This window comes from Megascapheus bottae, chromosome 7 (assembly GCF_031878675.1).
Source record: "Megascapheus bottae isolate mThoBot1 chromosome 7, mThoBot2.hap1, whole genome shotgun sequence".
Lineage (NCBI taxonomy): Eukaryota > Metazoa > Chordata > Mammalia > Rodentia > Geomyidae > Megascapheus > Megascapheus bottae.
The window spans coordinates 67,173,216-67,201,058 of record NC_143515.1 but is presented as its reverse complement, the minus strand read 5'-3'; the positions used below and the strand labels follow the sequence as shown (position 1 = coordinate 67,201,058).

The window sequence follows — 27,843 nt, the reverse complement described above, 5'->3', positions numbered from 1 at the left end:
GAGCGCGCCCGCGGCCTCGCCCTCTCTAGTTCCGCCCCTCGCCCCTCCGGGTCGCGCCGCAGACTGGAGTGTGATCTCTACAGTCCTCGCCCCCGCGCGCACCCACTCCCTCCCGCGCGCGTGCGCAGAGGCGGCCCGCAGGACGGAGGCGCGAGGGAAGGGCGGGCGTACGTCCTTGCGTGCGTCTCAGGCAGCGCGCACGCCGGCGTGAGAGGGCACGGGGAAAAGGTGGCTCTGGCCGGGGCGGCTCGGCTTCCTGAGGCTATGTAGCTAGGCTCGCCGGCTCGTGGTCCTTGTTGGTTGCCCTCGCCGCGTCCTAGCGCTGAGCTTCTGTGGGGCAGAGGCAGTCCTCACGCCCGCCGCGCTCCCTGGACGGCAGAGCTCTCTCGCTTGCCCGTGGGAGCGTCCCGGCCGAGCTGCTCTGAAGGGGGAGGGGAGGCCATTTTGTCCCGACCGACTCCCCGGAACCGGGCGGAGCGGCGAGGAAGAGGCTGCGGAGCCTCGGTCGGAGCCGCCCTCGGAAGGCACGGACGCGGCCGCCACGGTCGGGGCTTCCTCGGCGAGGCCGTTCGCAGGTCTGCCGCTCCCTCTCGAGCCTGCCTTCTCCCCACGCCTCCCCAGTCCTCCGGCCCCAGAACGCCCGGGTGAGGAGTTGGCTGTAGTGAGAGGGACCGATCCCTTGGGGCCGCCGGCGGCGAGAGCCCGAGCCGCTCCTCCCAATGGCGAAGAAGACGTACGACCTGCTTTTCAAGCTGCTCCTGATCGGGGACTCGGGAGTGGGCAAGACCTGCGTCCTTTTTCGTTTTTCGGATGATGCCTTCAATACCACCTTTATTTCCACCATAGGTAAGACTCTGTGGGAGGAGGATGAGCCGGGCGGGCTCAGCAGCTGCAAGCCGTTTTCTTGTATTCCAGACATCTTGCTTCCCGTAATACACGCCTTTGTTCCGGGGATTCCGATTCCAGACGACAGACAGCTCTAAGTTACTGGTGGAATCGGCCTCGAGCTTGCTGGGGCGGGGTCTTCCCATGCTTTCCATCCGGTCCTTTCCGCTTTAAGTCTCCCACTCTGCTCAGTGCTTGCTGGTACAAAAGATGAAGCATTTAAACCACGTTCTAGAATCCTGTTTCTTTAAGCGACTTACTATTTTTTTTAATCTCTCCCCCCCCCCCCATATGTGTGTGGAGTTACTATACGTGTGCTATTGGTAAGGGCCATGTTTTAATGGCTGGGATTGGAGCAGTACTAACTGGGTGTGAAGGCCTGATTGATGAGGGGGGGGCGCAAAGAGACGATTCCATACGGTCTAACTTAGTAAACTTGAATGTATGCGAATGTGAAGGGTAATTAAAGCAGATTAGAGGGGAGAAGTGAGTTGGCAGCATTGACTGATGCACTGATGTGTCAGACAATCGGAGGCTCTTGGTGTTGGGGTGGCAATCTGTGGCACAGGCTTCAAAAGCTTCAGAGCTTTCGAAGACCTTACCAGAAGCAGTAATCTGAGGAAGATGATCAGTTTCTGTCCTCTGTGTGTCGGAATGAAGTCAGGTTCCCTTCTGTCTTACTTGACTAGAATTTACAGAAAAGTGTTTTGCTAGTCATAGCCATAGGGACTTCTTTCTTTTTTCATATTTTTTTATTGTAATTAATAGAAGGGTTACATTATATTTGCCAGATAGAAGGTGCATTACTTCACATACATTGAGGACGACTTTCTAATTTACTTTCACCACATGTTTTAAAATTACTTGGTGTGGAAGAACTAGTGATTGACCTTTTCGTTTGGTTTCCTGTTTCACAAAAGAAAAGGGAAGATTCCAAGAAAGTCCCTTTTGATTCTGGCATAAACATCAATTTTGCTGAAGTAATTGTAGGTGAAACCCACAGCCCCTCCCCCAACACTATTTCCTTAAAGGACACCTGATTGTTATTTGAAGCCCAGCTCTAGCATTGGGAGAGTGCAATAAAACCTGTTTAATTGTAACCAGTTTTATCATGAGAGTATTTAAAGGAACAAGTGTCATTTTCCTTGGAAATAGCTAAACCTATTTTAACCAATTTATAACATATGGAAATAGTTTGGATTTCTTTCTTTTTCCTTCTTTTTCCCTCCGACAGGATCTCACTGTGTGTCTCAAACTGTCTGGAACTGGCTTTGTAGCCCAGCTCTTCATCCTCCTGCCTCTGCCTCCTCAGTGCTGGGATTGGTTACAGAGCTGCACTAACACACCTGAATTGGTGTAGAGCTCTTGCAACATTGCGCCCCAGTCTAATTCATTCTCGTAATCCAAGTCATTGAAATTATCTTGAACAAATGATTCTTTAGGTTTTTATTTTACACACTGTTAGAGTAAGAAAAGTATGAGTGTTCTCTGGGATGCTTAAAATTTCATGAAACTTAGAATTTGTTCTCTGCCTTGTGGGTTAGCACTTCCTAGCACGAAGTTGCTTTTATTATTTCATTTTCTGCTATAACGGGGTGGGGTCAGGTCATTAGATAGGCAAATATTTATTGAGCACCTAATGCTAGGCACTGTTACAGGCGCTGGGGATAAGTGGTGGACACAATAGACCCCTTGAACATTCTGTTGAAGACAATTACAATATTGTGCAAAGTGTTACAATAGTAAGCACAGGGAGGAGGGGACTAGTCTAAATTGTAGGACGTCTGAGTAGCCTTGCTTGGCCTTGATGTGTAATGTGTAGTCTAAAGGACAAGTAGGAATTGGACCAGAAGGCTGGGATGTGTGTATAACATTTTTGGAAGAGGAAAGATTTGATTCATTGTGGTTAGTTTTAACCATTGAGAAAAGTGGTGTGAAATAGAGTTGAAAGCAAAGCTTGAACTCTGTTAGACTGTATGTGCATGCGTACGTATGTCCGTGTGTGTGTACGTATGTGTGTGTGTGTGTGTGTATGGAGGGAAATGTGAGGGGAAAACTTGTAATCCTGTAAAACAATTAGGAAATCTTAGTATAGGATTTCCTTTACTTAGGTAATTAATGGTGGTTTTGGATCGATTCTAGATTGGGATCCTTGGTTCCACTAGCTCTGTGACTGAGGCAAGTTACTTTACCTCCGTTTGCTCCAGTTTCTTTTAAAAAATATGATTGCATCTACCACATAGAGTAGTTGGTGAGTATTTTATGAGTCAGTAAAAGTAAAGCACTTAATATGGTGCTAGGCACTTGGTAGGAGCATAGTGTACACCAGCTGTAAATGGAATACAAATCCTATGCTTCTGAAGTGTAATAACATGTTGCTTTATAGAGAGAATGCCTGCACACATGATCACTCAAGTAGTGATGCTTTGTTGAACAACATCACTTCGGTCTCTGACATTTACTTTTTCAAAAAAAAAGATTATTGTAATGTATAGAGGGGTTACAGTTACATTTGCCAGATAGTAGGTGCATTACTTCTCACACATTGATACTACTTCTCATGTTTTTTCCCCATTTCCCTCCCCCCAAACATTTACTTTTTTTGACATAAGATTTTGAGTGTAAACTAAGAAAGTGAACATAATTGTGAGTGCAACTTAAAACACATGTATTAGCTTGATTTAGAAGTTTTCTATTGTCTTAAACTAGTGTTATCTGAAAGATGAGCTACCTGAAAGATGAGCTACAAACATTAACTTTGATAATCATATACAAATAGGATGTTAGATACAACTTTTTTTTTTTTTCCCTGGGTCATGGGGCTTGAACTCGGCCTGGGCACTGTCCCTGAGCTCCCTGAGCTCTTCAGCTCAAAGCTACTGCTCTAGCCCTAAGCCAAGCCCCACTTCCCATTTTCTAGTGGATAATTGGAGATAACAGTCTCACTGTCTTTAGTGCCTGGGCTGGCTTTGAACCTTGATCCTCAGATCTCAGACTTCTGAGTAGCTAGGATTACAGGTGTGTGCTACAACTCATGTGTGTGTGTACCAGTTCTGGGGCTGGAATTGAAGGCCCTGAGCCCTGTATTTGAGCTTTAGTGCTCAAAGCACATGAGCCTCAGCTCCATTTCTGTTTTTTTGGATGGTTATTTGCAGTCTCTCAGACTTTCCCTGCCCAGGGGGAGTCTACAATCCTCAGATGTCAGACTCTTAAGTAACTATGATGACAGGGGTGAGTCCCTAGTGGTAGGCCAAAAAGAAATTCAGTTACATATTTTAGCTTACATCTTAGATGTTACAATGTAGTCAATTTTAAGCAGTTGAGATATTAATAGTTTACTTCTAGTATGCCAGCATGCCAGTCATATCTACCACAGCTCATCTAAGTTTATATTAGGCATGTGACTAGTGGCTACCATATTGAATATTGAATGTCTAAACAATCTAGCCTGTTGATATGCAATTAACTAGAAATACTTTGTATACTTTTAAATAATCAGTTGACTAGAGGGCTTTTCCTTTTTTTTTTTTTGGTGCTGGGGTTTGAACATACGGTCTTGTACTTACAACACAGGTACTTTACTACTGAGGTACGTGTTTTTGTTGTTAATATATAGAGCCTTCTCTGATTACTTATAAAAATGTATGAGTTGTCATTTAGTTCTTACTGCTGCTTTTTTACGTGCTAGGGATTGAGCTAAGAATCTTGTACATGCTAAGCATGTATACTATCACAGAGCTCTGTGATAGCCCTAACATCTGAAGTTTGTATAGAAGTTACTATTTCACAGATATTATGAAGAGCCAAACCCAAAGTGAGCCTTCACTGCTTGTGTCACATTTTGGCCCTTGCATTTTTTTGGGGGGGGGCAGGTCATGGGGCTTGAACTTGGTCTGGGCACTGAGCTCTTCAGCTCAAGGCTACCGCCCTAACCTTGAGCCAAGCCCCACTTCCCATTTTCCAGAGGTTAATTGGAGATAAGAATCTTAGGTCCTTTTGTGCCTGTGCCAGCTGCCTTTGAACCTTGATCTTCAGATCTCAGCCCCTTGAGTAGCTAGGATTACAGGCGTGAGCCACCCTGCCCAGCTAACTTTTGACTTTTTGAAGGAAAAATTTTTATAGATTTATTGTGCTTGTACCACTCACTAAAATTACTATATTGAAAATTTTCTGTATATTTTCAATTCTCACTTATCCTTATGCAAGATATTTGTGATCAGATTTATTATATTTGAGTTGCAAAACCCAGTTACTGAAAAGTCCTATGTTTAATATCTAAGATGGTAGAATATATGAGGTTCCCCTGCCCAAACTTGTATGCCTATGCACTTAAAAGAATCCCTGCATTTAATGGGTGCACGTTGCATAGAAAAGAAGGGAGGGAAGGAAAGAAGGAAGAAAAGAAGGTGAGTTGGTAGCACAATCAGGATCCACTTAATATAGGACTGGGCCAAGTTCATTTTAATACTTCCTCTTTTTACCTACTTTCTGAATATTATAAGAAGTGAATATTAGCTGTTTGACAACCTGAGTAATTTTAGGGCAAAAGTGGTCTTAGAAATTCAAAGATTGTGCTGTGTAGTGGTGGTTTCCACCTGTATCCTAGCTACTCAGGAGGCTGAGATCTGATGATCATGATTCGAAGCCAGCTCAGGCAGCAGGAAAGTTTGTGAGAGTCTTATCTCCAGTTAATTACTAGAAAACTGGAAGTAACGTTGTGACTCAAAGTGATAGAGTGCTAACCTTGAGAGAAAAATCTCAGGATGAGAGAGAGGGAGGGGAGGGGGAAGGGGGATTTGTATATGTGTGGTGTGGAATTGAAAAGTAATTATTAGTCTATTACCCGGACACAGTTGCTCATGCCTGTAATCTAGCTACTCAGGAGGCTGAGATTCGAGAAGGATTCCAATTCAAAGCCAGCCTGGGAACTAAAGAACGTGAGACTCTCATCTCTAATTAATTACTAGAAAACGGGAAATGGTGCTATGGCTCAAGGAATAGGTAGCCTTGAGCTACTGGCCTATCCCTTGAGCTAAAGAGTTCAGGGACAGTGTCCAGGCCCAGAGTTCAAGCCCCATGGACCCTCTCCCCACTCCAAAAAAAAAAAAAGTATTTAAGAAAGTTACTCGTTTTCCATGTGTTTCAGTAATTGATTCGATCTTAACTCTTGACTGGCATTCCAGTCTCAGAAAAGCTTATCATTGTTATCAGAACTTTCCCCCAATGCACTATATCATCTATTTAGTGGTCTGCTTCTCCAGGATTTTTTTCTTTTTCTGTTTCTTTTTGCTTACTGGCGCTTGAACTCAGGGCCTGGGCACTATCTCTGTGCTTCTTTTACTTAAGGCTAGCACTCCAGCACTTGAGCCACAGCACCACTTCTGGCCTTTTCTGCTTATGTGGTACCAAGGAATCGAACCCAGGGCTTTGTGCATGCTAGACAAGTACTCTTCTAGGCATACTCCTGGCTTCTTCTCCAGGATTTTCTATGATGTGGTGGTGTTAATTCTATCTCCATCCCTAGATGGAGTAAAAAAAAGTAATAACTTTTTCCATAACAGATATCTTTCATTGGGAAATGGAGCCTTTGGGCTCCATATAGAGTCTCTTGTCCCTGGGAGAGATGTAATGCATTTTTTATATAAAAAAATTAATTTGGAAGTGTAGTTTGGTTCCACTAATCTACATGATTTAAGAACCAGGAGATCAACTTTTTAGAACTGAGCCCATTTTATGTAGAGTGCCTATGTTTTAGGAGAAACCAAACCTTAGTCATTAAATGTGTCTGAGCTGTGCTGTGATGCTCAAGCAGCAACTCATGCTGCAGGAATGCCAGAGTGCCTAAGGAATTTTTCTCCTTGGAACATGTACTTGCAGAGTCAATTAAAACTATACTTTCTCTAAAAAATCATGTGCAAATGGACAGTAAGTGTGTGAAAATTGATAACAACAATAATTAGGAAAATTAAATCAAAACTACAATGTGGCCAAGCACAGTGGTTCCTACCTGTAATCCTAACTAATGAGGAGGCTGAGATCTGAGGATCTCCATTCCAAGCTAGCCAGGCCACTAAACGGGAGACTCTTACCTCCAATTAACACAAGAAAACAGTAAGTGGGACTGTGGCTCAAGGGGTAGGGCGGAAGTCTTGAGCTGAAGAGCTCAAGGACAGTGCACAGGTCCGGAGTTCAAGCCCTATGTCTGTCTCTGTAATAAAATTTACCATATATATATATATATATATATATATATATAACACTATGGAATAATCAACCTTAAAAATAATGAAATTCTGGTAGGTGCTATAGCATAACCTTGAAATTATAAAATGTAATAGAAAAAAAAAACAAATGGGGGCTTGGAATTTGGTCTAGTGGTAAAAGTGCTTGCCTACCATGCACAAAGACTCAGGTTTGATTCCTTGGTACCCCACATATAGAAAAGCCAGAAGTGATGCTTTGGCTCAAGTGGTATAACTTTAGCCTTGAGAAAGCCCAAGAACAGTGCTTAGGCCCTGAATTCAAGCCACAGGACTAGAAAGAAAAAGAACAAATGCTCAGTGAAGTGTTAGAATAGAACATTTCATAGAGAATGTAGAATAGTGATTACTGGAGTATAGATGACAGATGAGGGAAGTTATTGTTCATTGGGCACAAAATTTTAGTTCATGAGAATGTTACGGAAGTAGCTAATGGTGAATATTGTATAATAGTGTGAAGATACTTAATGTTATTGAATTGTACTTAAACAGTTCTTGAAATGGTTAAAATGCACAAGAAGAGAAATACTGTATAATTTCACTTACATGCGTCATCTAAAGATGTTACTCATGGAAACAAAAGTGGTAAATAAGTTGTTTAATGAATATAAAACTTAGTTGGGTAAGTTCTGGAATCCGTTTCACAACTGGATTGGTTCCAGGATTCCACCCTTTCAGGACATTAAAATCTATGGATAAAGTCCCTTACATAAAACGTCATAGTATTTGCATGTAACTTACTGTACCTCCCATATTTTTAAGATGTCCCCAGTCTTTGTCTCTTCCCCTCCACGACCTCTGAAGCTCCATCCATCCTTACATTACTTTTAATGCCTAGTACTTTGTAAAGTGCTTTGTAAAGTTGCTATACTGTATTGTTTATGGAATAATGATAAGAAAAAAATCAGTTACTGAAGCATTCTTTTTTTTGCAGGAGGCCTGGGCGCTGTCCCTGAGTTCTTCAGCTCAAGGCTACCGCCCTACCTTTGAGCCAAGCCCCACTTCCCATGTTTTCTAGAGCTTAATTGGAGATAAGAGTCTTCAGGTTCTTTTGTGTCTGGGCTGGCTTTGAACCTTGATCCTCAGATCTCAGCCTCCTGAGTAGCTAGGATTACAGGCGTGAACCACCATGCCAGGCATGAAGCCCCCCCCCCCCCCCCCCCCCCCCCGTTTGTGGGGCTTGAACATTGGGCATGGGCACTTTGCCTAAGCTCTTCAGGTCAAGGCTACTGCCCTGTCTAGGCAGGAAAGTCTGTGAGACTGTGTGTGTGTGTGTGTGTTGTATCTCAGTCATGGGGCTTGAACTCTGGGCCTGGGTGCTGTCCCTAAGCTCTTCAGCTCCAGACTCTTTAGCTCAAGGCTACTGCCCTACCCCTTCCAGTTTTCTAGTGGTTTGGAGATGAGTGTCACTATCTTTAGTGCCTGGGCTTTGAACTGAGATCCTCAGATCTCAGCCTCCTGAGTAGCTAGGATTACAGGCATGAGCCACTGGGCCCAGCCTGTCGTTGGTCTTTCTTAAAGCTGGAGTTCTACCACTTGAGCCCAGCACTACTTCCAGCTTTTTCTGTGTATGTGATACTGAGGAATTGAACCCAGGGCTTCATGCATTCTAGGCAAGCACTTTTTTTTTTTGCCAGTCCTGGGCTTGAGCTCAAGGCCTGAGCACTGTCCTTGGACTTTCTCAAAGCTAGCACTCTACCACTTAAGCCTCAGCACCACTTCCGGCTTTTTGCTATGTATGTGGGGTACCGACGAATTGAACCTGGGTCTTCGTGCGTGCTAGGCAAGCCCTCTACCACTAGGCCAAACTCCTGGCCCTAGGCAAGCACTCTTTAACAGTAGGCCACACTCCCAGCCAAGTCTATGAGACTGTTATCTGTAATTAAACACCAAAAAAGCTGAAAGTGGAACTGTGGTTCAAGTGGTAGAACACTAGCCTAGAGCACAAAAACTTAGGTACAGTGCCTGGGCCCTGAGTTTAAGCCCCAGGACCTGAGGACTGGCAAAAAAAGAAAAAAAAATCTATTAGAAAATGGACAGAATTTATTCTGGAGATCAGAAGAGTACAATGTATCAGAATCAAAGTAGAAAACACTTTGATTCCATAGCAGAATACTGGATTTTGAATTTAACTCTGCCTTGTACATGCTAAGAAGTTGCTCTGTCGCTTAAACCATTCCTCCATCTGGCCTCTTTTTTTGCTTTAGTTCTTTTTGGATTAGAGTCTCAATGCTCTTTTCACCCCCATTTCCTTGAAGGGCTAGCCTCCTGTAGCTTGTAAGCTAATACCACCAAAATTTAATTTGAGATGAGAATGTCGCCAACTGTTTTGATGAACTGGCCTCCATCTATATGTATATGTATATCTCTACTTTGAGTTGCTAGAATTGCAGGATACTAAGTCGCTGAGACCTTTTTTAATGGAAGTTTTCATTAGGATAACTGAGATCCTTATGCAGCTGTAAAAAGATAATATAGGGAGCCGGGTGAGGTGGCTCACACCTGTAATCCTAGCTACTCAGGAGGCTAAGATCTGAGAATCACTGTTCAAAGCCAGCCCAGGCACTAAAGTCCAAGAGACTCTTATCTCCAATTAACCACCAGAAAACTGGAAAGTGGCACTGTAGCTCAGAGGGTAGGGTGGTAGTCTTGAACTGAAAAGCTCAGGGACAGCACCCAGGCCCAGAGTTCAAGCCCCACAACTGCCCCCACGCTACCCCAAAAAGAAAAGAAAGATAATATGAGGGATCTCTAATGTACTTTAACCAATTTTTACAAATGGTAACTTTTTAAGCTATAGTAAAATAATAAGACACTAGCAATATACCAATCTTATTATTAAACTTTCTGTAGTTTTGTCTTCATTTGTATGTGTTTGTGTTAACTCAATTCTTTGACACATAACCTGCCTGCAATCATCAACTTGCAAGGAAGAAAGATTTATTTTTACTTAAAATAAAATAGATTTCAGGGATTTTAGTTCATGATTGTTTGGCCCTCTTGCTTAAGAATTATAGTAGCCTAGGGCATCATGGCTAGAACCATGGCAGAGGAGGTCTGATCTGTTTATGTCACAGTAGAGAAAGGAGCTAAGTTCCCCTGTATCCCCCCTTTTTTTTTTGCGGGTCCTAAAACTTGAACTCTGGGCCTGGGAATTGTCCCTGAGCTTTTGCTAAAGGCTACTACTCTACTACTATACCACTCAAGCCACAGCACCACTTCCAACTTTTCATGAGTAGTTTATTGGAGGTAAGGGTCTCAGGACTTTCCTGCTCTGGCTAGTGTTAAACCCCAGCCCTCATATCTCAGCCTCCTGAGTAGCCAGGATTAAGAGTGTGATCCACTGATGCCTAGCTGTTCAGTGATTTTTTTTTTCTGTGGCGGGGGAGTCCTGGGACTTGAACTCAGGTCCTGTGTACTGTTCTTGAGCTTTCTCAAGGCTAGCACTTTACCACTTGAAATACAGCACCATTTATGGCTTTTTTTTTTTTTTGGCTAGTCCTGGGCTTGAGCTCAGGGCCTGAGCACTGTCCTTGGGCATTCTTCAAGGCTAGAGCTCTACCACTTGAGCCTCAGCACCACTTTTGGCTTTTTTCTGTGTATGTGGTACCAAGGAATCGAACCCAGGTCTTTGTGCATGCTGGGCAAGCACTCTACCACTAGGCCAAACTCCCAGCCCTATTTCTGGCTTTTTCTGTGTATGTGGTATCAGGAATTCAACCCAGGACTTCCTGCATGCTAGGCAATCACTCTACCAATACAGTACACTCCCACTCCTGGCCCTTCCTCAGTGACTTTTTTTTTTTTTTTTTGCCAGTCCTGGGCTTGGGCTCAGGGCCTGAGCACTGTCCTTGGGCATTCTTCAAGGCTAGAGCTCTACCACCTGAGCCTCAGCACCACTTCCGGTTTTTTTCTATGTATGTGGTACTGAGGGTCTTTGTGCATGCTAGGCAAGCACTCTACCATTAGGCCAAACTCCCAGCCTCCCTCAGTGACTTTTATAGTCAATGAAGACAAGATGAAACACAGGCTGTGTGGCCTGATTCTTTTTTTTTTTTTTTTTTTTTTTTAATAGTTGTGATTGTTACAAAGAAGTAGAATTTTTTTTTTGGTTGCATCATGGAGCTTGAACTTGGTCTCAGTGCATGCAGTCTCTGAGCTCTTCAGCTCAAGGCTACTGCCCTACGCCTGGAGCCACAGCACCACTTCTGGGTTTCTAGAGGTTAATTGGAGATGAGAATCTCATGGTCTTTAGTGCCCTGGCTGACTTTGAACCTTGATCCTCAGATCTCAGACTCCTGAATAGCTAGGATTACAGGTGTGAGGCACCGCACCCGAGTAAGAAGTAGAATTTTAATTGCTGAATTTAGAAGTAACATCTCATGTAAAGCTAAATAAGTCTTCTATTAATTTTTTACTTTACTACAGTATACAGAGTGTATTCAGAAATCCTCTAAACACATGTAGTAATTATTTTTTAAAAATGTGTTAATGACTGACTTTTAACTTGATATTATTAAGCTCAATTAGAAGAATCAAACTTTTGCTATCACATGGGTAAATGTCCACCTGATGGAAATGACACTAAGTAGTAATTTAGGGAGAAAATTTGCAAACATGAAAATTCAAGTTGTACTGCTTTATTATACAGTTACATATTTAAATTTATACTTATGATTAATGGTAAGAATTCTTTTTATTCAGTAGGTTTTGTAAAGGAAAGATTGTCTGATGTACTTTGAAGGCACAACAAGAACTACATAAATACTTCAAGGGTAATCAGTTTGATTTGTATAGAATAGTTTTATAAAATGTTATATAGGCCGGGAGTTTGGCCTAGTGGTAGAGTGCCTGCCAGCACGAAGACCCGGGTTCGATTCCTCGGCACCATGTACATAGAAAAAAGCCGCAAGTGGTGCTGAGGCTCAAGTGGTAGAGCTCTAGCTTTGAGAAAGTCCAAGGACAATGCTCAGGCCCTGAGCTCAAGCCCAGGACTAGCAAAAAAAAAAAAAAAGTTATATAAATGATTATAAAATATTGATTTCTTTCTTAAAAAAGAGAAAAAATGGGATGCCTCAGTGGAAAAGTGAAGCCTAAGCATGAATATAATACAACTATTATGAACTTCCATAAGGTAAACTTTAATACTTAATTCTTTTTTTTTTTTTTTTTTTTTGCCAGTCATGGGTACTGAACTCAGGGCCTGAGCACTGTCCTTGGACTTTTTCTAGGGGCTAGAACCCTATCACTTGAGCCTTAGCACCACTTCTGGCTTTTTGCTATGTATGTGGTACCGAGGAATCGAACCTGGGTCTTCGTGAATGCTGGGCAAGCACTTTTACCACTAGGCCAAATTCCTGGCCCCTTAATACTTGATTCTTGTTCTGAAGTACTAGGATCTTTAGAGGATTAGCAGATAAATTAGAATTTTATTGACTAATACGTTTTTTGTTTTGTTTTGTTTTTTGCCAGTTCTGGGCTTGAGCTCAGGGCCTGAGCATTGTCCTTGGTCTTTCTCAAGGCTAGAGCTCTACCACTTGAGCCTCAGCACCACTTCCGGCTTTTTTCTATGTATGTGGTACCGAGGAATCGAACCTGGGTCTTCGTGCATGCTAGGCAAGCACTCTACCACTAGGCCAAACTCCCGGCCTGACTAATATGTTTTAAGAAGTATTTTCTGTGTATTAAATGGTTCCAAAAAAGGGTCGGCAGAGATGTGTGAATGTCAGAGCCATAAATAGTGTCTTAGTGAAGCTGGCTTATACCTGACCTTTAAGATAGACTTCCAGGAAGTCAGTTATGCCTCCCTCAAAATAGTGTGCTTTTGGACGGTAAATCAGACAGGGTTTGGCAGTCTGTATAATAAATATTCTAGTAAAATACTAAATAAAATCTTAGTGTAGGTAATTATAAATTAAGTAACACATGGGCTATTTACTTTGTGGGGTTACTTGTGGCCAAAGGTTAATGTGTACTTAAAGGAGTGCATAATTTCATTATTACCCTGATAAATTCAGTATGTTAATTTTAGACTATAATATCATAGCATCCTTTAATTTCCTGTATACTTCCTGAAAATTTTCTCTTATTAGCCAAGTGCTGGTGACTCATGCCTGTAATCCTAGCTACTCAGGAGTCTGAGATCTGAGGATCTTGGTTCCAAGCCAGCTCAGTCAGGAAAGTCTAAGAGACTTTTTTTTTTTTTTTTTTTTGGTAGTCCTGGGACTTGAACTCTGGGCCTGGGCGCTGTCCCTGAAATCTTCAGCTTAAGGTTACCACCCTACCGATTGTGCCACAGTGCCACTTCTGGTTTTCTTGTAATGAATTGGAGATAAGAGTCTCAAGGACTTTTTAGTGCTGGGGCTTGTTTTGAACTGCGATCCTCAGATCTCAGCCTCTGCTCCCCACCAGTCTGTGAGACTTCTATATCTACTAAACTACCAGAAGAACAAAAAGTGGAGCTATGGCTCAAGTGGTAAAGTACTAGACTTGAGCCAGAAGCTGAGGACAGCCCCCAGACCTTGAGTTCAGCCCCACTACCAGCACATTTTTTTTTTCTCATGAGTACATTTTTCTTGGATTTTGAGTTTAATTAATTGGTAGAGTGTGTGAAGCCCTTGGTTTGATTTCTAATGCTGCTCCCTCTAGAACAAGTAAAAACAAACAAACTTCTATGTAAGAGTTGCAAATTACAAATTAAACTTTTTATATTTTTATTTTTTTGGCATCACTGGGCTTGAACTCAGGGCATGGGCCCAGTCCCTGAACTCTTTTGCTCAAGGCTATTGCTCTACTACTTTGAGCCATAGCTCCACTCTGGTTATCTGGCAGTTAGTTGGAGAAAAGTCTCATAGGGACTTTTGGACTTTTCTGCCCTGGCTGGCTTTTAACTGCAATCCTCAGATTTCAGCCTTTTGAGTACCTAGAATTACAGGTGTGAGCCACTGGCACTTGGCTAGTTTTGACTTCTTTATATAGCCCCCAACATGTACTTGCTTGAACTGATTTGCCTGTTTACTTGGTTGTGCTTTTTAGCAGGCAATATTAGCTATTAGGCCATTGGTAATTAAGTGTGTGCTGTGTGTGTGTATGTGTGTATGTGTATGTGTATGAATACGAATTCTTTTACCCCCCCCCTTTTTTTTTTTTTTTTTTGGACAGTCCTGGGCTTGAGCTCAGGGCCTGAGCACTATCCTTGGAGTTGGACTTTCTCAAGGTTAGAGCTTTACCACTTCAGCCTCAGCACCACTTCCAGCTTTTTTCTATGTATGTGGTATGGAGGATTCGAACCTGGGCCTTCATGCATGCTAGGCAAGCACTCTACCACTAGGCCAAACTCCCGGCCCGAATCCTTTTACATTTTTGTTGTAGATTGTGATCTTCATTATTGATAATGATTTCAAGCAACACAGACACACATAACAGCATCAGTAAAAATTTTTTTCTATTCTGTGAGCTATTGTTTCCAAACATTTTACTTTTATTTGTTAGTCATGGGGCTTGAACTCTGGGTCTGGGCCTGTCTCTGAGCTCTTCAGCTCAAGGCTACTGCCCTCCCTCTTGAGCATAGTGCTGCTCCTTGTTTTCTAGTGGTTAATTGGAGATAAGAGTCTCATGGTTTTTAGTGCCCGGGCTGGCTTTGAACCTTGATCCTCAGATCTCAGTCTCCTAGCTAGGAGTGCCACTTCCGGTTTTCTGGTGGTTAATTGGAGATAAGTGACTCATGGGATTTTTGTGCCTGGGCTGGCTTTGAAACTATTCTCAGATCTCAGCCTCCTGAGTAGCTAGGATTACAGGTGTGAGTTACCAGAGTCTGGCTTGCTTCCAGCTTTTTTTGTGTATGTGGTACCAAGGAATCGAATCCAGGGTTTCATGCATGCTAGGCAAGCACTTTACCACTAGGCCACATTCCTGGTCATATATATATATATATTTTTTTTTTAAATGACACATTCATCAGACTTAATGAGGCTAAGTCTAAGATTACATTTGATTTGATGTTTACAAAGGGCTCTATTTCTCTTTTTTGGTTTGTCATGAGGCTTGAATTCTGGGTCTGGCCAAATTTTTTTAATTTTTGTTTATTATTTGTATTGATCTGGGGTTTGAACTCAGGGCCTGAGCATGATCTGCATGATCCCTGAGGCTTTTTTGCCTGTCACTAGTGCTCTACTTCAGCCACAGCTCCTCTTCTTGTTGGTTAATTGTAGATAAGATTCTCTTTTCTGCGTAGACTGGCTTTGAACCGTGATTCTCAGATCTCTGCCTCCTGAGCTAGGATTACAATCATGAGCCACTAGTTGCCTGGCTTGGCTTTGTTTTTGTTGTTGTTTCTTTGTGCTTTTTGCCAGTCCTGGTGCTTGAACTCAGGACCTGGGCTCTGTCCCTATGTCTCTGTGCTCAAAGCTAGTACTCTACCACTTGCGCTGCAGCGCCACTTCTGGCCTTTTGTTTACGTGGTTCTGAGGGAGGGCTTCATGCATTTAAGCAAGCACTCTACCAGTAAGCCACATTCTCAGCCCTTGGCATTTATTTCTAATAGACAATAATTAGACAATAGTTGTGTGTGTGTGTGTACATACAGTGTAATTTGATGCTTTTATTCACATACATGTAGAATAGTAATAGTTAATTAACATTATTTTACAACTTAACATATTTTGTACTGAGAACATTAATGATCTGTTCTTGCAAGTTTGATCTCTCCATTATTATTGACGGTGGTCCCCTTAAACTGGGAATGCATTACTAGAACTGGTTCAATCTAACTGAAACTTGGTGCCCTTTTATCACATCCTCTCTTTTCCTACATTCACTTCTCCTTTTTACTCCTAGCCTTTAATAAACACTTTACTATGAGTTCTGTTACTTTTTTTTTTTGCCAGACCTGGGGCTTTAACTCAGGGCCTGGGCCCTGTCCTTGGACACTTTTTTTTTTTTTTTTTTTTTTTGCTCAAGGCTTGTGCTCTGCCACAGCACCACTTCTGGCTTTTTGTGAGTATGTGGTACTGAGAAATGGAACTCAGGGTTTTGTGCATGCTAGGTAAGCACTCTACCACTCACTACGCTATGCTCCTGGCCCCAGTTTTGTTTGTTTTTTTGTCAGGTGTGGGAGTTGAACTCTGGGCCTGGGTGTTGTCCCTGAGCTGTTCAGCTCAAGGCTAGCGCCTTACCCTTGAGCCACAGTGCCACTTCTGGGGTTTCTGGTGATTAATTGGACTTTTTAGTGCCTGGGCTGGCTTTGAACCGAGATCCTCATAACTTAGCCTCCTGAGTAGCTAAGATTACAGGCATATATCCGGCCAGTTATTACTTATTAAAATTACACATTGAGATTATGTACTATTTATCTTTCTGTGACTTGTTTATTTTACATGCCATAATATCTTCCAGTTTTATCCATATTATCATGAGTGACAGAATTTCTTTTTAAAATGCTATATGGTATTCCATTGTGAGGATACACCCCATCTTCTGAGTATACAAAACATTTTCTTTACCTTTTTTTTTTTTTTTTTTTTTTTTTGCCAGTCCTGGGCTTGAGCTCAGGGCCTGAGCACTGTCCTTGGACTTTCTCAAGGCTAGAGCTCTACCACTTGAGCCTCAGCACCACTTCCCGCTTTTTTCTACGTATGTGGTACCGAGGAATCAAACCCGGGTCTTCATGCATGCTAGGCAAGCACTTTAACCACTAGGCCAAACTCCCGACCCTTCTTTACCTTTTTGTACATTGATGTATACTTAGGCTGCTTACATATCTTGGCCATTGTGAATAATGTTGAAATGAATATGGAAGTGCCAGTATCTCTTTCATGTACTGATTTCAGTCCTTTGGATATATACTTTAGTGTGTGTGTGTGCGTGTATGTAACAGAGTTTGAACTTACCTGTAGCTTTTTTTTTCTTTCATGTCTAGAGCTCTACCTCTTGAGCCACAGTTCCATTTCTTTTTTTTTTAATTCAAATAATATATTTAAATTAGTATACTTGTTTATGCAGAGCCAGGACTTTTTTGTGTGTGTAACTAATAGAAGGGTTACAGTTATATTTGCCAGATAGAAGGTGCATTACTTCACATACATTGATACTCCTTCTCATGTTTTTGTCCCTATTTCCCTACCCCGAAACCCCCACAGTTCCATTTCTGGCTTGTGTGGTTGTTTGTGGAGATACAAATCCAACCTGCTCCTTCCCTCATTAGCTTCAGAGATTTGCAGATCTTAACCTCCTTGTAGCTATGTGCTTTAGCAGCACTTTGTTTAGACCTTTTTGTTTTTTAAGTTGCATCTGTTGTACAAGGAAGTTTAATTTTCACATGTCCATGTATGAATACAATGTGCCTTGATCAGACTTGCCTCCTCCATCACTTTTGTCCTCTTCCTCTTTTAATATACATGCCATAAACTTTAAAGAAAGCATCAAATCCAATTTTACTTTTTGGTCAATTATGTGTCTTAAACTTAGGTGCTGCCCTTGAGCAGAAAAGCTCAAGGATAGTGTTCTACTTATATGTGGTACCAAGGAATCAAACCCAGGTCTTGGTGCATGCTAGGCAAGCACTCTACCACTAGGCCAAACTCCTGGCCCTTGTTAAAGCCTTTTTGGGGGGAGGACAGGGGTTGGGGTGGTAGGTGGAGGGGAGAGGTGGTTGACTCTTCTGTACGACACATATTCCTGATGCGGTGGTTCCATGAGCCTGTTTGGTGTTATATGATATGTGATGTTTTGTGTATTTTGAAATGGACCTTGGAATAGTGTTACAGCTTGGCTATTTTCCTTTGCAATTTTGTCAGTTAACTTGTCTCATATAACTTGTCATGATCTGGGTCAGTGGTTGATTTTAGGCAGTATTTAGCCTTTCCTAAAACCATTGTGTAATTTAGTCTTTATGGTTTTACTCTTATTTGTTTTTTTGAAAGATGGCAAAGAATAAATACATTTTTTGAAATGTATTTCACTAAAGACAGTGAAACCTCTACCAGAAGAAGGACCTGGGAAGTGGCTGGAAATGCACAGTCTCTGGTTTCCCTTTGATCTGTTGAACAAAAAAACTCCGGCCATCTGCCCTCCAGGTGATTTGTTATAAAACTAAACTTTGCAAATCAAGGCTGATTAAATACAACCACATAAATAGTTACTACTAAGAGAAGCTTGACTATTGGACGTGTATTTGTTTTTCTAAAAATCTTCAAAATAATAAACACTACCTGTTAATATTTTAAGTTTAAGATTTTGATAAAAACTATAATTAGAGCTGGGCATTGGTGGTTCATGCCTGTAATCCTAGCTACTCAGAAAGCTGAGATCTGAGGATAACAGTTCAAAGCCAGCCCAGTCACTAAAAAGTCTGTGAGACTCTTATCTCCAATTAACCACCATAAAACGGGAAATGGCGCTGTGGTTCAAGGGGTAGGGCTGTAGCCTTGAGCTGAATAGCTCAGGGACAACACCCAGGCCCAGAGTTCAAGTCTCATGACCGACCCCCCCCTAAAAAATGTTATTATAAAATGTTATTAAAAATGTTATTATAAGGCCAGGAGTTTGGCCTAATGGTAGAATGCTTGCCTATGCATGAAGACCTGGGTTCGATTCCTCGGTACCACATACATAGAAAAAAGCTGGAAGTGGTGCTAAGGCTCAGGTGGTAGAGCTCTAGCCTTGAGAAAGTCCAAGGACAGTGCTCAGGCCCTGAGCTCAAGCCCAGGACTGGCAAAAAAAAAAAGTTATTATATGTACAGAGGGGTTACAGTTACATAAGTCAGGTAAAGAATATATTTCTTTCTTCCTTCTTTTTCCTCCTGCTCTCCCCTCCTTTCTCTCTCTCCCTTCCTTCCTCCCTTTCTCTTTCTCCCTCTCTCCCTCTCCCTTCCTTCCTCCCTTTCTCTTTCTCCCTCCCTCCTTCCCTCCCTCCCCTCCCCTTCCCTTCCCCTCCCTCCATCCTTCCCTCCCTCCCTCCCTCCTTCTCCCCCCCTTTCTCTCTCTCTCTTTTCTTGCCAGTCTTGGGGCAAAATCTCAGGGCCTGAGCCATTGTCCTTGGATTTCTGAAGGCTAGAGCTCTACCACTTGAGCCACAGTGCCACTTTCAGCTTTTGCTATGTAAGTGGTACCAAGGAATCAAGCCTGGGTCTTCGTACATGCTAGGCAAGCACTCTTACCACTAGGCCAAATTCTTATCCCCATGAACACATTTCACCCATCTCTTCTAGTTATGAGGTAGTTCCTTAAAGGCTCCAAAGTATAGTTAATGACATGTAACTGAAATCAAATGCTGTCATTTGTGTATTTCAAGATATGTAACATATTCATTCATGTATATGTAAATAAATCACTAGATTACAAATTTTATGTTGTGGTATACTATTGTAGCTTTTTTGCATGTAGTTATAAATAAAAAATATTCTGCATCATTCTAAGCCCATTTTTGTTCCATACGTTTTTTTTTGTTTGTTTTTGGTAGATGAATACCTTTTTCCCATGACACTGCTTTGCCTGAATTTTTATTTTCATTATTGTTAAAGCAGAAAATTTCAGTGGTATATGTTTTAAAAGTTAGGGAATGAGAGAGGAGAGGAAAAAGATTAGTTAAGATAAATGAAATAATGTGAAAGGGTATCAATGTATGTGAATTAATGCACCTTCTATCTGGCAAATATCATGTAACCCTTTTACTAATTACAATAAAAAAAATGAGTAAAAAAAAAAAGATAAATGAAATAGCCAAAAAATTTTCTTAGTGAAGAAGTTTTATCACCAGTCACCAGTGGCTCCCGCCCACAATCCTTGCTACCCTGGAGGCTCAGATCTGGGGATTGCAGTTTGAAGCTAGCCCTGGCAAGAAAGTCGGTGAGATTCTAATTTCCAATAAATTACTCAGAAAAGGCTGGAAATGGTGCTGTGGCTCAAGTTGGTAGCATACTAGCCTTGAACAGAAGAGAAGCTTGGGGTTAGGGCATTAGCCATGAATTCAAGCTCCAGAACTGGCATAAAAACAAAAACAGAAAGCAAAATTTATCAGGTTCAAAGAATTGGAAGAGTGCTTGTTTTGCAGGTGTGGCTGGAACAAGGCAGAAGTAATAGATATTGAAGAAGTAGGTTTTAGGCTAGGTCAGACAATCCATGTTCAAGATTAGGCTTCCATTAAAGTTGGAATAGGGATGTAATATGGTTGTATTCGGTTTTAGAAAGGTGGCTGAGCTGGTGGCTTATATCTGTAATCCTAGGTTGAAATCATAGACCTGGCCCATGCAAAAAAGTCTGACTCTATCCCAAAAATAACCAGAAAAAAGCTGGGCTGGAAGTGTGTCTCTAGTGGCAGAAGCATCAGTTGAGCAAGCTGAACAAGCATATGAGATACTGAGTTCAGATCCAAGTACTGCAAAAAAGGGAGGGAAAATAGTTCTAGACAAGATATGAAATGTATTTGAATTGGAGTTTTTCAACTAAAGGCCTGTCAAAGCTATGTTTAAACTCTGAGTGATATAATGCCAATAAATGATTTGTAGCAATGAAGTTTTAATATTTTTAGTGATTTTTTAGCGCCAAATATCTTAGGCAGAGTGGACCAAATTTTGATTACAGTTAATTTGTGTTTTAGTTTGATCAAGTTATTTAGCCTCTGATCCTCTTTATCTGTAAATTGGGCATGTTTAAGAAACATGTGTTTAACCTTAATTGTGTTAATCGCTTAACTCTAGTTCACATATGGGCTGAGTCTTTGCTGAGTCATTTTCTCAGACTATGTGGGTGAGGCCTAATTAAAATCAGCTAAACAGACTTAATGACACTGCGTGCCTTTTTTGTAGAATTTAGAACAAGGACTTGTTTCATGTATTGTGGTTTTCCTTTCTTAATTTTTTTCTTCCACATTTTAATTTAGTTTTAGAAATTTCTTGATTACTTCATGTATCTTTTGTAGAATTTAATTTTATTGTAAGGGTAATGTTAAAGGAGGTTGTAGTTACATAAATAAGGTGATGAGTACATTTCTTCCACCTCTTTTTTTTTTTTTTTTTTTTTTTGGTGAGTCATAGGGCTTGAACTTGGCCTGGGCGCTGTCCTTGAGCTCTTCAGCTCAAGGCTACCGCCCTATCCTTAAGCCAAGCTCCACTTCCCAATTTTCTAGAGGTTAATTGGAGATAAGAGTCTGGTCCTTTTGTGCCCTAGTTGGCTTTGAACATTGATCCGTAGATCTCAGCTTCCTGAGTAGTTAGGATTACAGGTGTGAGCCCCTAGCTCTCTTCCACATTTTTGAAACAAGATTATTAGGGCTAGCCTGAAATTTGAGGTCCTCCTGCCTCCTGAGTGATGTTATAGGCACCATTTCAATTTCTGCAGTAGAACCATGGTTAAAGTCCGTGGTCTTGTCAACAGCAACAGACAGGGGCCTGTAGCTGGCATCAGTAAAACTACATTCTGGCTTTGTATTTCTTTTTTCTTTTCTTTTCTTTTTTTTTTTTTTTTGCCAGGCCTGGGGCTTGAACTCAGGGCCTGAGTACTGTCCTTGGACTTTTCTCGAGGGCAGAGCTCTACCATTTGAATCATAGCACCACTTCCAACTTTTTCTATGTATGTGGTATTGAGGAATTGAACCCAGGTGTTTGTGCATGCTAGGCAAGCACTCTACTGCTAGGCCAAATTGCCGGCCCTCTAGTTTTTGTTTTTTTTTTTAAATTTTTATTATTATAAAGGTGATATACAGAAGGGTTACAGTTACATAGATCAGGTAATGAGTACATTTTTCTTTTTTGGGGAGGGGAGTCATGGAGCTTGAACTCAGCCTGGGCTCGGTCCCTCAGCTTTTTAGCTCAAGGCAATCACCCTACCCATGGGCCTGGGCATTGTCCCTGAGCTCTTCAACTCAAGGCTACAGCCTTACTCTTGAGCCAAGTCCCACCTCCAGTTTTCTAGAGGTTAATTGGAGATAAGAGTCTCAGGTCCTTTTGTGCCCGGGCTGGATCTCAGCCTCCTGAGTAGCTAGGATTACAAGCGTGAGCCAGTGAGCCCCGAGCCTGGCTTAATGAGTATATTTCTTTTTGAACAATATCACCTCTTCCTTTTCTCCCATTTTTTTTTTTTTTCTCTTCTGTTGGTGGGGTTTTCTTTTGGCAGTACTGGGTTTTGGACTGAGGACTTTGTGCTTGATAATCTTTGTGTTTAATGAGCCAGGCTCCACCTTGGATTCAGCCTTCTTGGCCACAATATTCTCTTGAGTTAGTTAGGCTTTCTGGATTTTTCACAGAGGACTTGGTTTTGCTTTTCTGAGTAGTTTTGAAATTAAAGTTTGTTACAGAATGACAAGCTTGAGAGCATTATGTTTTGAGCAGAGTAATATTAAATCTGGTTTAATCTGTTTTAAAACTGAACTATGTAAACTTTCACAATCATTTAAAGTGATTGTGTATTTTTTGAATGCCAAGGATGGTTTCTTCCTAGAACTGGTTTTTGCTTGTTTCAGAACACCACGTAAAATTTGTAAAAAATTTTAGAGTCCTTTGTTCTTGTGGACCTTTTACAATGTGATAAAGTGGGCAAGGTAGGTTAATTATGATAATTTTCTAGGTAAGGAAGCAAACTCTTGCCCTTGATTTTATGCCAAGTGTATTAGAGCCAGGACTTAAGCATGGTGGTGGGAAGCTTTGGAATTGGATTTATTTTTGGTTCTACTTTACATTTCTTCATCTGTTAAAAAAAATTGTCTTTTAGGGCTGGGATATAGCTCAGTGGCAAAGTGCTTACCTAGCAAGTACAGCATCCTGGGTTGGATCCCCAGTGCCAAAAAAGAAAAGACAAAAAAAAAAAATTGTCTTTTAAAGATTAGTGTAATGATGATGACCGAAGCCTGTTATCCTTGTTAAGAAAAGATAAGGTAGATTTTCTTTCTAGACTAATCCTGGGCAAACGTAAGTTTGTGCAATTCCACCTGAACCTGTAGTTGGGTGCTGTAGTACTCATCTGTTAACCTACTGCCTAAAACAGGCAAAAGTAGGATGACCACCTGGGGATAAAGTGAGATTCACTTTGAAAAAAAAAATCACTGTGAAAAGGGGCTGGAGGGGCTGGGAGTGTAGCCTAGTGATAGAGCATTCACCTAACATGCATGAAACCCTGGGTTTGATTCCTCTGTACCAAATACACAGGAAAAAAACTGGAATGGTGCTGGGGCTCAAGTGGCAGAGTGCTAGCCTTGAGCAAGAAGTAGCCATGGACAGTGCCCAGGCCCTGAGTTCAAGCGCAACACTGGCAAAAAAAAGTGTAATGCAAGTAGTAGAACACTTGCATTACAATGTAAGTAAGAGGCCCCAAGTTTAATCCTCAGAATCACAAAAAAATATAGCAAATAAATTAAATGCATAATGGAAACATCAATGTATTGTATGGCAAACAGATTCTTTTTCTTTGGCCAGTCCTTTCTCAAGGCTAGAGCTCTACCACTTGAGCCACAGCACCACTTCTGGCTTTTTTCTATGTATGTGGCACCGAGGAATCGAACCCTGATCTTTGTGCATGCTAGGCAAACACTCTACCACTAGGCCAAACTCCCAGCCCCGATTCTTATGTTAATGTATATTGGCTTTCTTCCTGTGGCTCCTTACAGATTCCAATATATATTCACATTTGCATTAATGGTATAGAGGCAACCTTTTGTAATTACTGGTATTAGCATGAATTAAGTCATTGATACCTAGCTGGACTAATAGTCATATTAAAACTAAAGATATAGGAAAAGAAACCCAAAAATTTCAGTCAAGAGTGGTCTTTGATTGAAGGCTAGATAGAGGCATGTACCTAAGTGGTGGAGTACTTACTTAGCTTGCTTGGTTCTCAGTTCAGTTTCCAGCACTACAAAAAGATAGGGGGAGACAGACACACATACTATAGGGAGGAGCATAGACAGATACTCATACACTCCCCTGTTTTTATTGAAACAGAAAAAATGACAAAATCTTGATTCTTAAGCACATATCTTTTTCTGTGACAAGATAAGTAAAGGTAAAATACTTATGCTCATTATGACACTAATGTTTCTCAAGGGAACAAAACACATGAAATTGTTTGAATTGGCCTTTTTTGTGAAACATCATTTATCTTTGAAAGAACATCTGGCAAACAATGGTTGTTTAAACTCAAGGACTTGGCAGCTGCTTTCTGAGTTGAAATAACAGTATTTATTGTAAGAAAAATCCATGGTTTTTATTATTTTTATTATTATTCCAGTTCTGGGACTTGAACTCAAGGCCTTGCAGTGGTTCATGTCTGTAAAACTAGCTTAGATCAGAGGATGGCATTTCAAAGCCATCTTGAGCACTAAAAGGTCCGTGAGACTCTTATCTCCAATTAATCACCAGAAAACCGAAAATGGCACTTTGGCTCAAGAAGTAGAGGGGGTAGCCTTAGCTGAAGAGCTCAGGGACAACATCCAGGCCCAGAGTTCAAGTCCCATGACTGATGAAAAGAAAAAGGAGGGGGGAGGGGAAAATTAGTGTTTCATCACAAGCCACTGCTCCATTTCCAGCATTTATTTATTTACTTATTTTATTTTTTGGTCTTGAACTCTGGGCCTGGATGTTGTCCCTGAGCTCTTCAGCTCAAGGCTAAAACGCTCTATCTCTTTTTGTTTTTTTTTTTTTGTTTTTGTTTTTGCCAGTCCTGGGCTTGGGCTCAGGGCCTGAGCACTGTCCTTGGACTTTCTCAAGGCTTAGCACTCTACCACTTGAGCCTCAGCACCACTTCTAGCTGTTTTTCTATGTATGTGGTACCGAGGACTCGAACCCGGATCTTCGTGCATGCTAGGCAAGCACTCTACCACTAGGCCAAACTCCCAGCCCAAAACGCTCTATCTCTTGAGCCACAGCACCACTTCTAGTTTTCTGAAAGTTTAATTGCAAATAAGAGTTTCACAGACTTTCATGCCCCCAGCTGTCTTTGAATCTTGATCCTTAGATCTCAGCCTCTTAAAGTAGACAGTATTCCAGAACGAGGCATCAGGTGTCACTGAGCTTCTTTTGCTCAAGACTGGCATTCTACCACTGGAGCCACAGTGTCACTTCTGGCTTTTTCTGTTTATGTGGTACTGAGGAATTGAGCCCATGGCTTCATGAATGCTAGGCAAGCACTCCACTACTAAGCCACATTCCCAGAGAGGAGAGGAAGAAAGAAAGGAAAAGAACTTTGAGTATTTTTTTTTTAACTTCAAGGATTTTTACATAAGCTGCTATAAAGTAGTTAGTACCAGACTAGTTCTTTGGCCATAAACTGCTAGGAAACTGGACAAACCACGTGAGACACTGGTTTTAGATATTTGGCGATAGCCTGAGTATAAATGTTCTCTTTGAAAGGAAAAAATGAATAAGTTGAAGACCTGTGACCTTTCTGTATTTCTGTCTGAAATTGAATTCCAGTTTTGATCCAAACTGAAAAAAATCAGTCTTGCAGGGCCAAAGAAAATCAGTACAAGTAAGATGATGGGATGGATAAAGTGGGTAGAGTTGACTACCATTAAAAATGGAATTGCAGGCCGGGAGTCTTGCCTAGTAGTAGAGTGCTTGCCTAGTATGCATGCAGACCTGGGTTTGATTCCTTGGTACCACATACATAGAAAAAAGGCAGAAGTGGCACTGTGGCTCAAGTGGTAGGGCTCTGGCCTTGAGAAAACTGCAAGGACAGCGCTCAGGCCCTGAGCTCAAGCCCAGGACTGGCAAATAAATAAATAAATAAATTAATTAATTAATTAATTAATTAAAAAATGGTACTGCACACTGTAAAATTTATCAATTTGCAGAATAGTCTCTTTAAATCTTTGGCCAAAAACAGTGAGGCTCCGTACCTTAAGCAGGTGACTATTAAGAAATTGGTAGAAGTATTTGAACTCACATATTAAGAGGCAGTTTACTTTTGATTAATTACAGTGGAGCGCCCCTATTAAATACTGAGCTATTTGAAAGGGCTGTAAAATACAGTCTTTAGCAGTGGAACTGAAATAACTATAGGGCTGTAGTTCACTTGTAGGTCATTTTCTTACCATGATTTTTGATCCCCAGTACCACAAAAAGAAAAAAAAAAAGGTATGTCAGTGCTCAGTTAATTAAAAAATCCATGTACATAAAATTTGTGATGGTATATATATATATACACATATATATGTATATATGTGTATATATATATATTCCTGTAATCCCAGCATTCCAGATTCTGAGCCATGAGAATCCTGCCTGAATTGCAGAGTGAGACTGTTTCAAAACAAAATGAGGGTGTGATGGGAAAAGAAAGAGCAATAAAAGGGATTAATCTGATCATATTACAATGTATACATATATGAAATGCTATGGTTATACATCTTTGTACAATATATACTAATAAAATGAAGTTACATATTCATCAATAATCTGTAAAATTTTAAGCATCCAATATCAAATTATTAACGAAGAAATGAGAAAATGTAAAACCTTAAGAAATAACAGATGGCCTGGTGTGATGGCTCACATCTATAATACTAGGTACTTGGGAGGCTGAGATCTGAGGATCACGATTCAAAGCCAGCCTGGGCACTAAAGACCATGAGACTCTTCTCTCTAGTTAACCACTAGAAAACTGGAAGTGGCGCTGTGGCTCAAAGGGTAAGGCGGTAGCTTACCTGAAGAAGAGCTCAGGGACAGCGCCCAGGCCCATAGTTCAAGCCCCATGACTGACAAAAAAAGAACAGATGTTAGGTTACAAGATAGGGATGGGTTGAAGTATTTTAAGTAAAGTATAACTTCAAGGAGACAAATATAAGAAGTGAAAAAGACCCAGTAGAACTTTTCGACTGAAAAATAGAGGATCTGAAATGAAAGTTCCAGTCAGGCCAGGTGCTGGTGGCTCATGCCTGTAAATCCTAGCTATTCAGGAGGCTGAGATCTGAGGATTGCAGGTCAAAGCCTGCCCAGGCATGAAAGCCCGTGAGATACTTATCTCCAGTTAACCACAAGAAAACTGGAACTGGCGCTGTGGCTCAAGTGGTAGAGCATTAGCCTTGAGCTGAAGAGCTCAGGGACAGTGCCCAGGCCCAGAGTTCAAGCCTTATGAGTGACAAAAAAATAAATAAAATAGGTAAATAAAATATAATTGGAGTCTAGGGAAAAAGGCAGTTTAGAAAAAAGTATTTGAAAAATCTCCTATTATGAAAGCTATAAGCCTAATGAATTTACATTAAAATAAAATAACACTGAAGCATCATATTGAAGTTATTAAAAGCCAGAGTTTAAAAGGAAAAATATTCAGAGGGACAAAGATAAGAACAGCTCCTGGCCAGCATCATCCTTATTGCATTAGAAATGAATAATATAACCACACTGAAGGAGCAGAAAATGGTTGTATTAAGGGTCCTTATAGACAGTACAGATAGGCTATTTTTACATAATTATAAGGGGGGGGATTTAGTAGATTGGCTTATATGATTAGGCAGACCCACACTGGCTGTCTGTTAGCTGGAGAAGTGAGAAACTAAGAGCTCCTCAACTGAAGAAGCCTCAGAACAAGAGAGAGTAATTTCCCTGGAGAGTTGCTATGTGAACATGTTTACCTGTGTGAGATACTTTCTGCTATCTGTGGGCAGTGGCAACAGCCAGAAAGAAGAAATCACAGTGCTTTCTCACCTCAGCAAGTATAGAGCTTGGACTGTATGGATGAGCTTCTACCCTTCACTTCTTATTTCATTTGGGGT

At 41.3% G+C, this 27,843-nt stretch overlaps 1 protein-coding gene across 1 annotated transcript in view; it reads left to right on the top strand.

The window, feature by feature from the left end:
• Positions 1-212: 212 nt before the first annotated feature.
• Positions 213-27,843, top strand: part of Rab10 (RAB10, member RAS oncogene family) — a 58,697-nt gene continuing 31,066 nt past the window's right edge. The window contains exon 1 of the mRNA XM_090337340.1: positions 213-846. Coding sequence (XP_090193466.1) covers positions 720-846 — 127 coding nt within the window. The 5' untranslated portion in view covers positions 213-719. The remainder of the gene's footprint in view (positions 847-27,843) is intronic.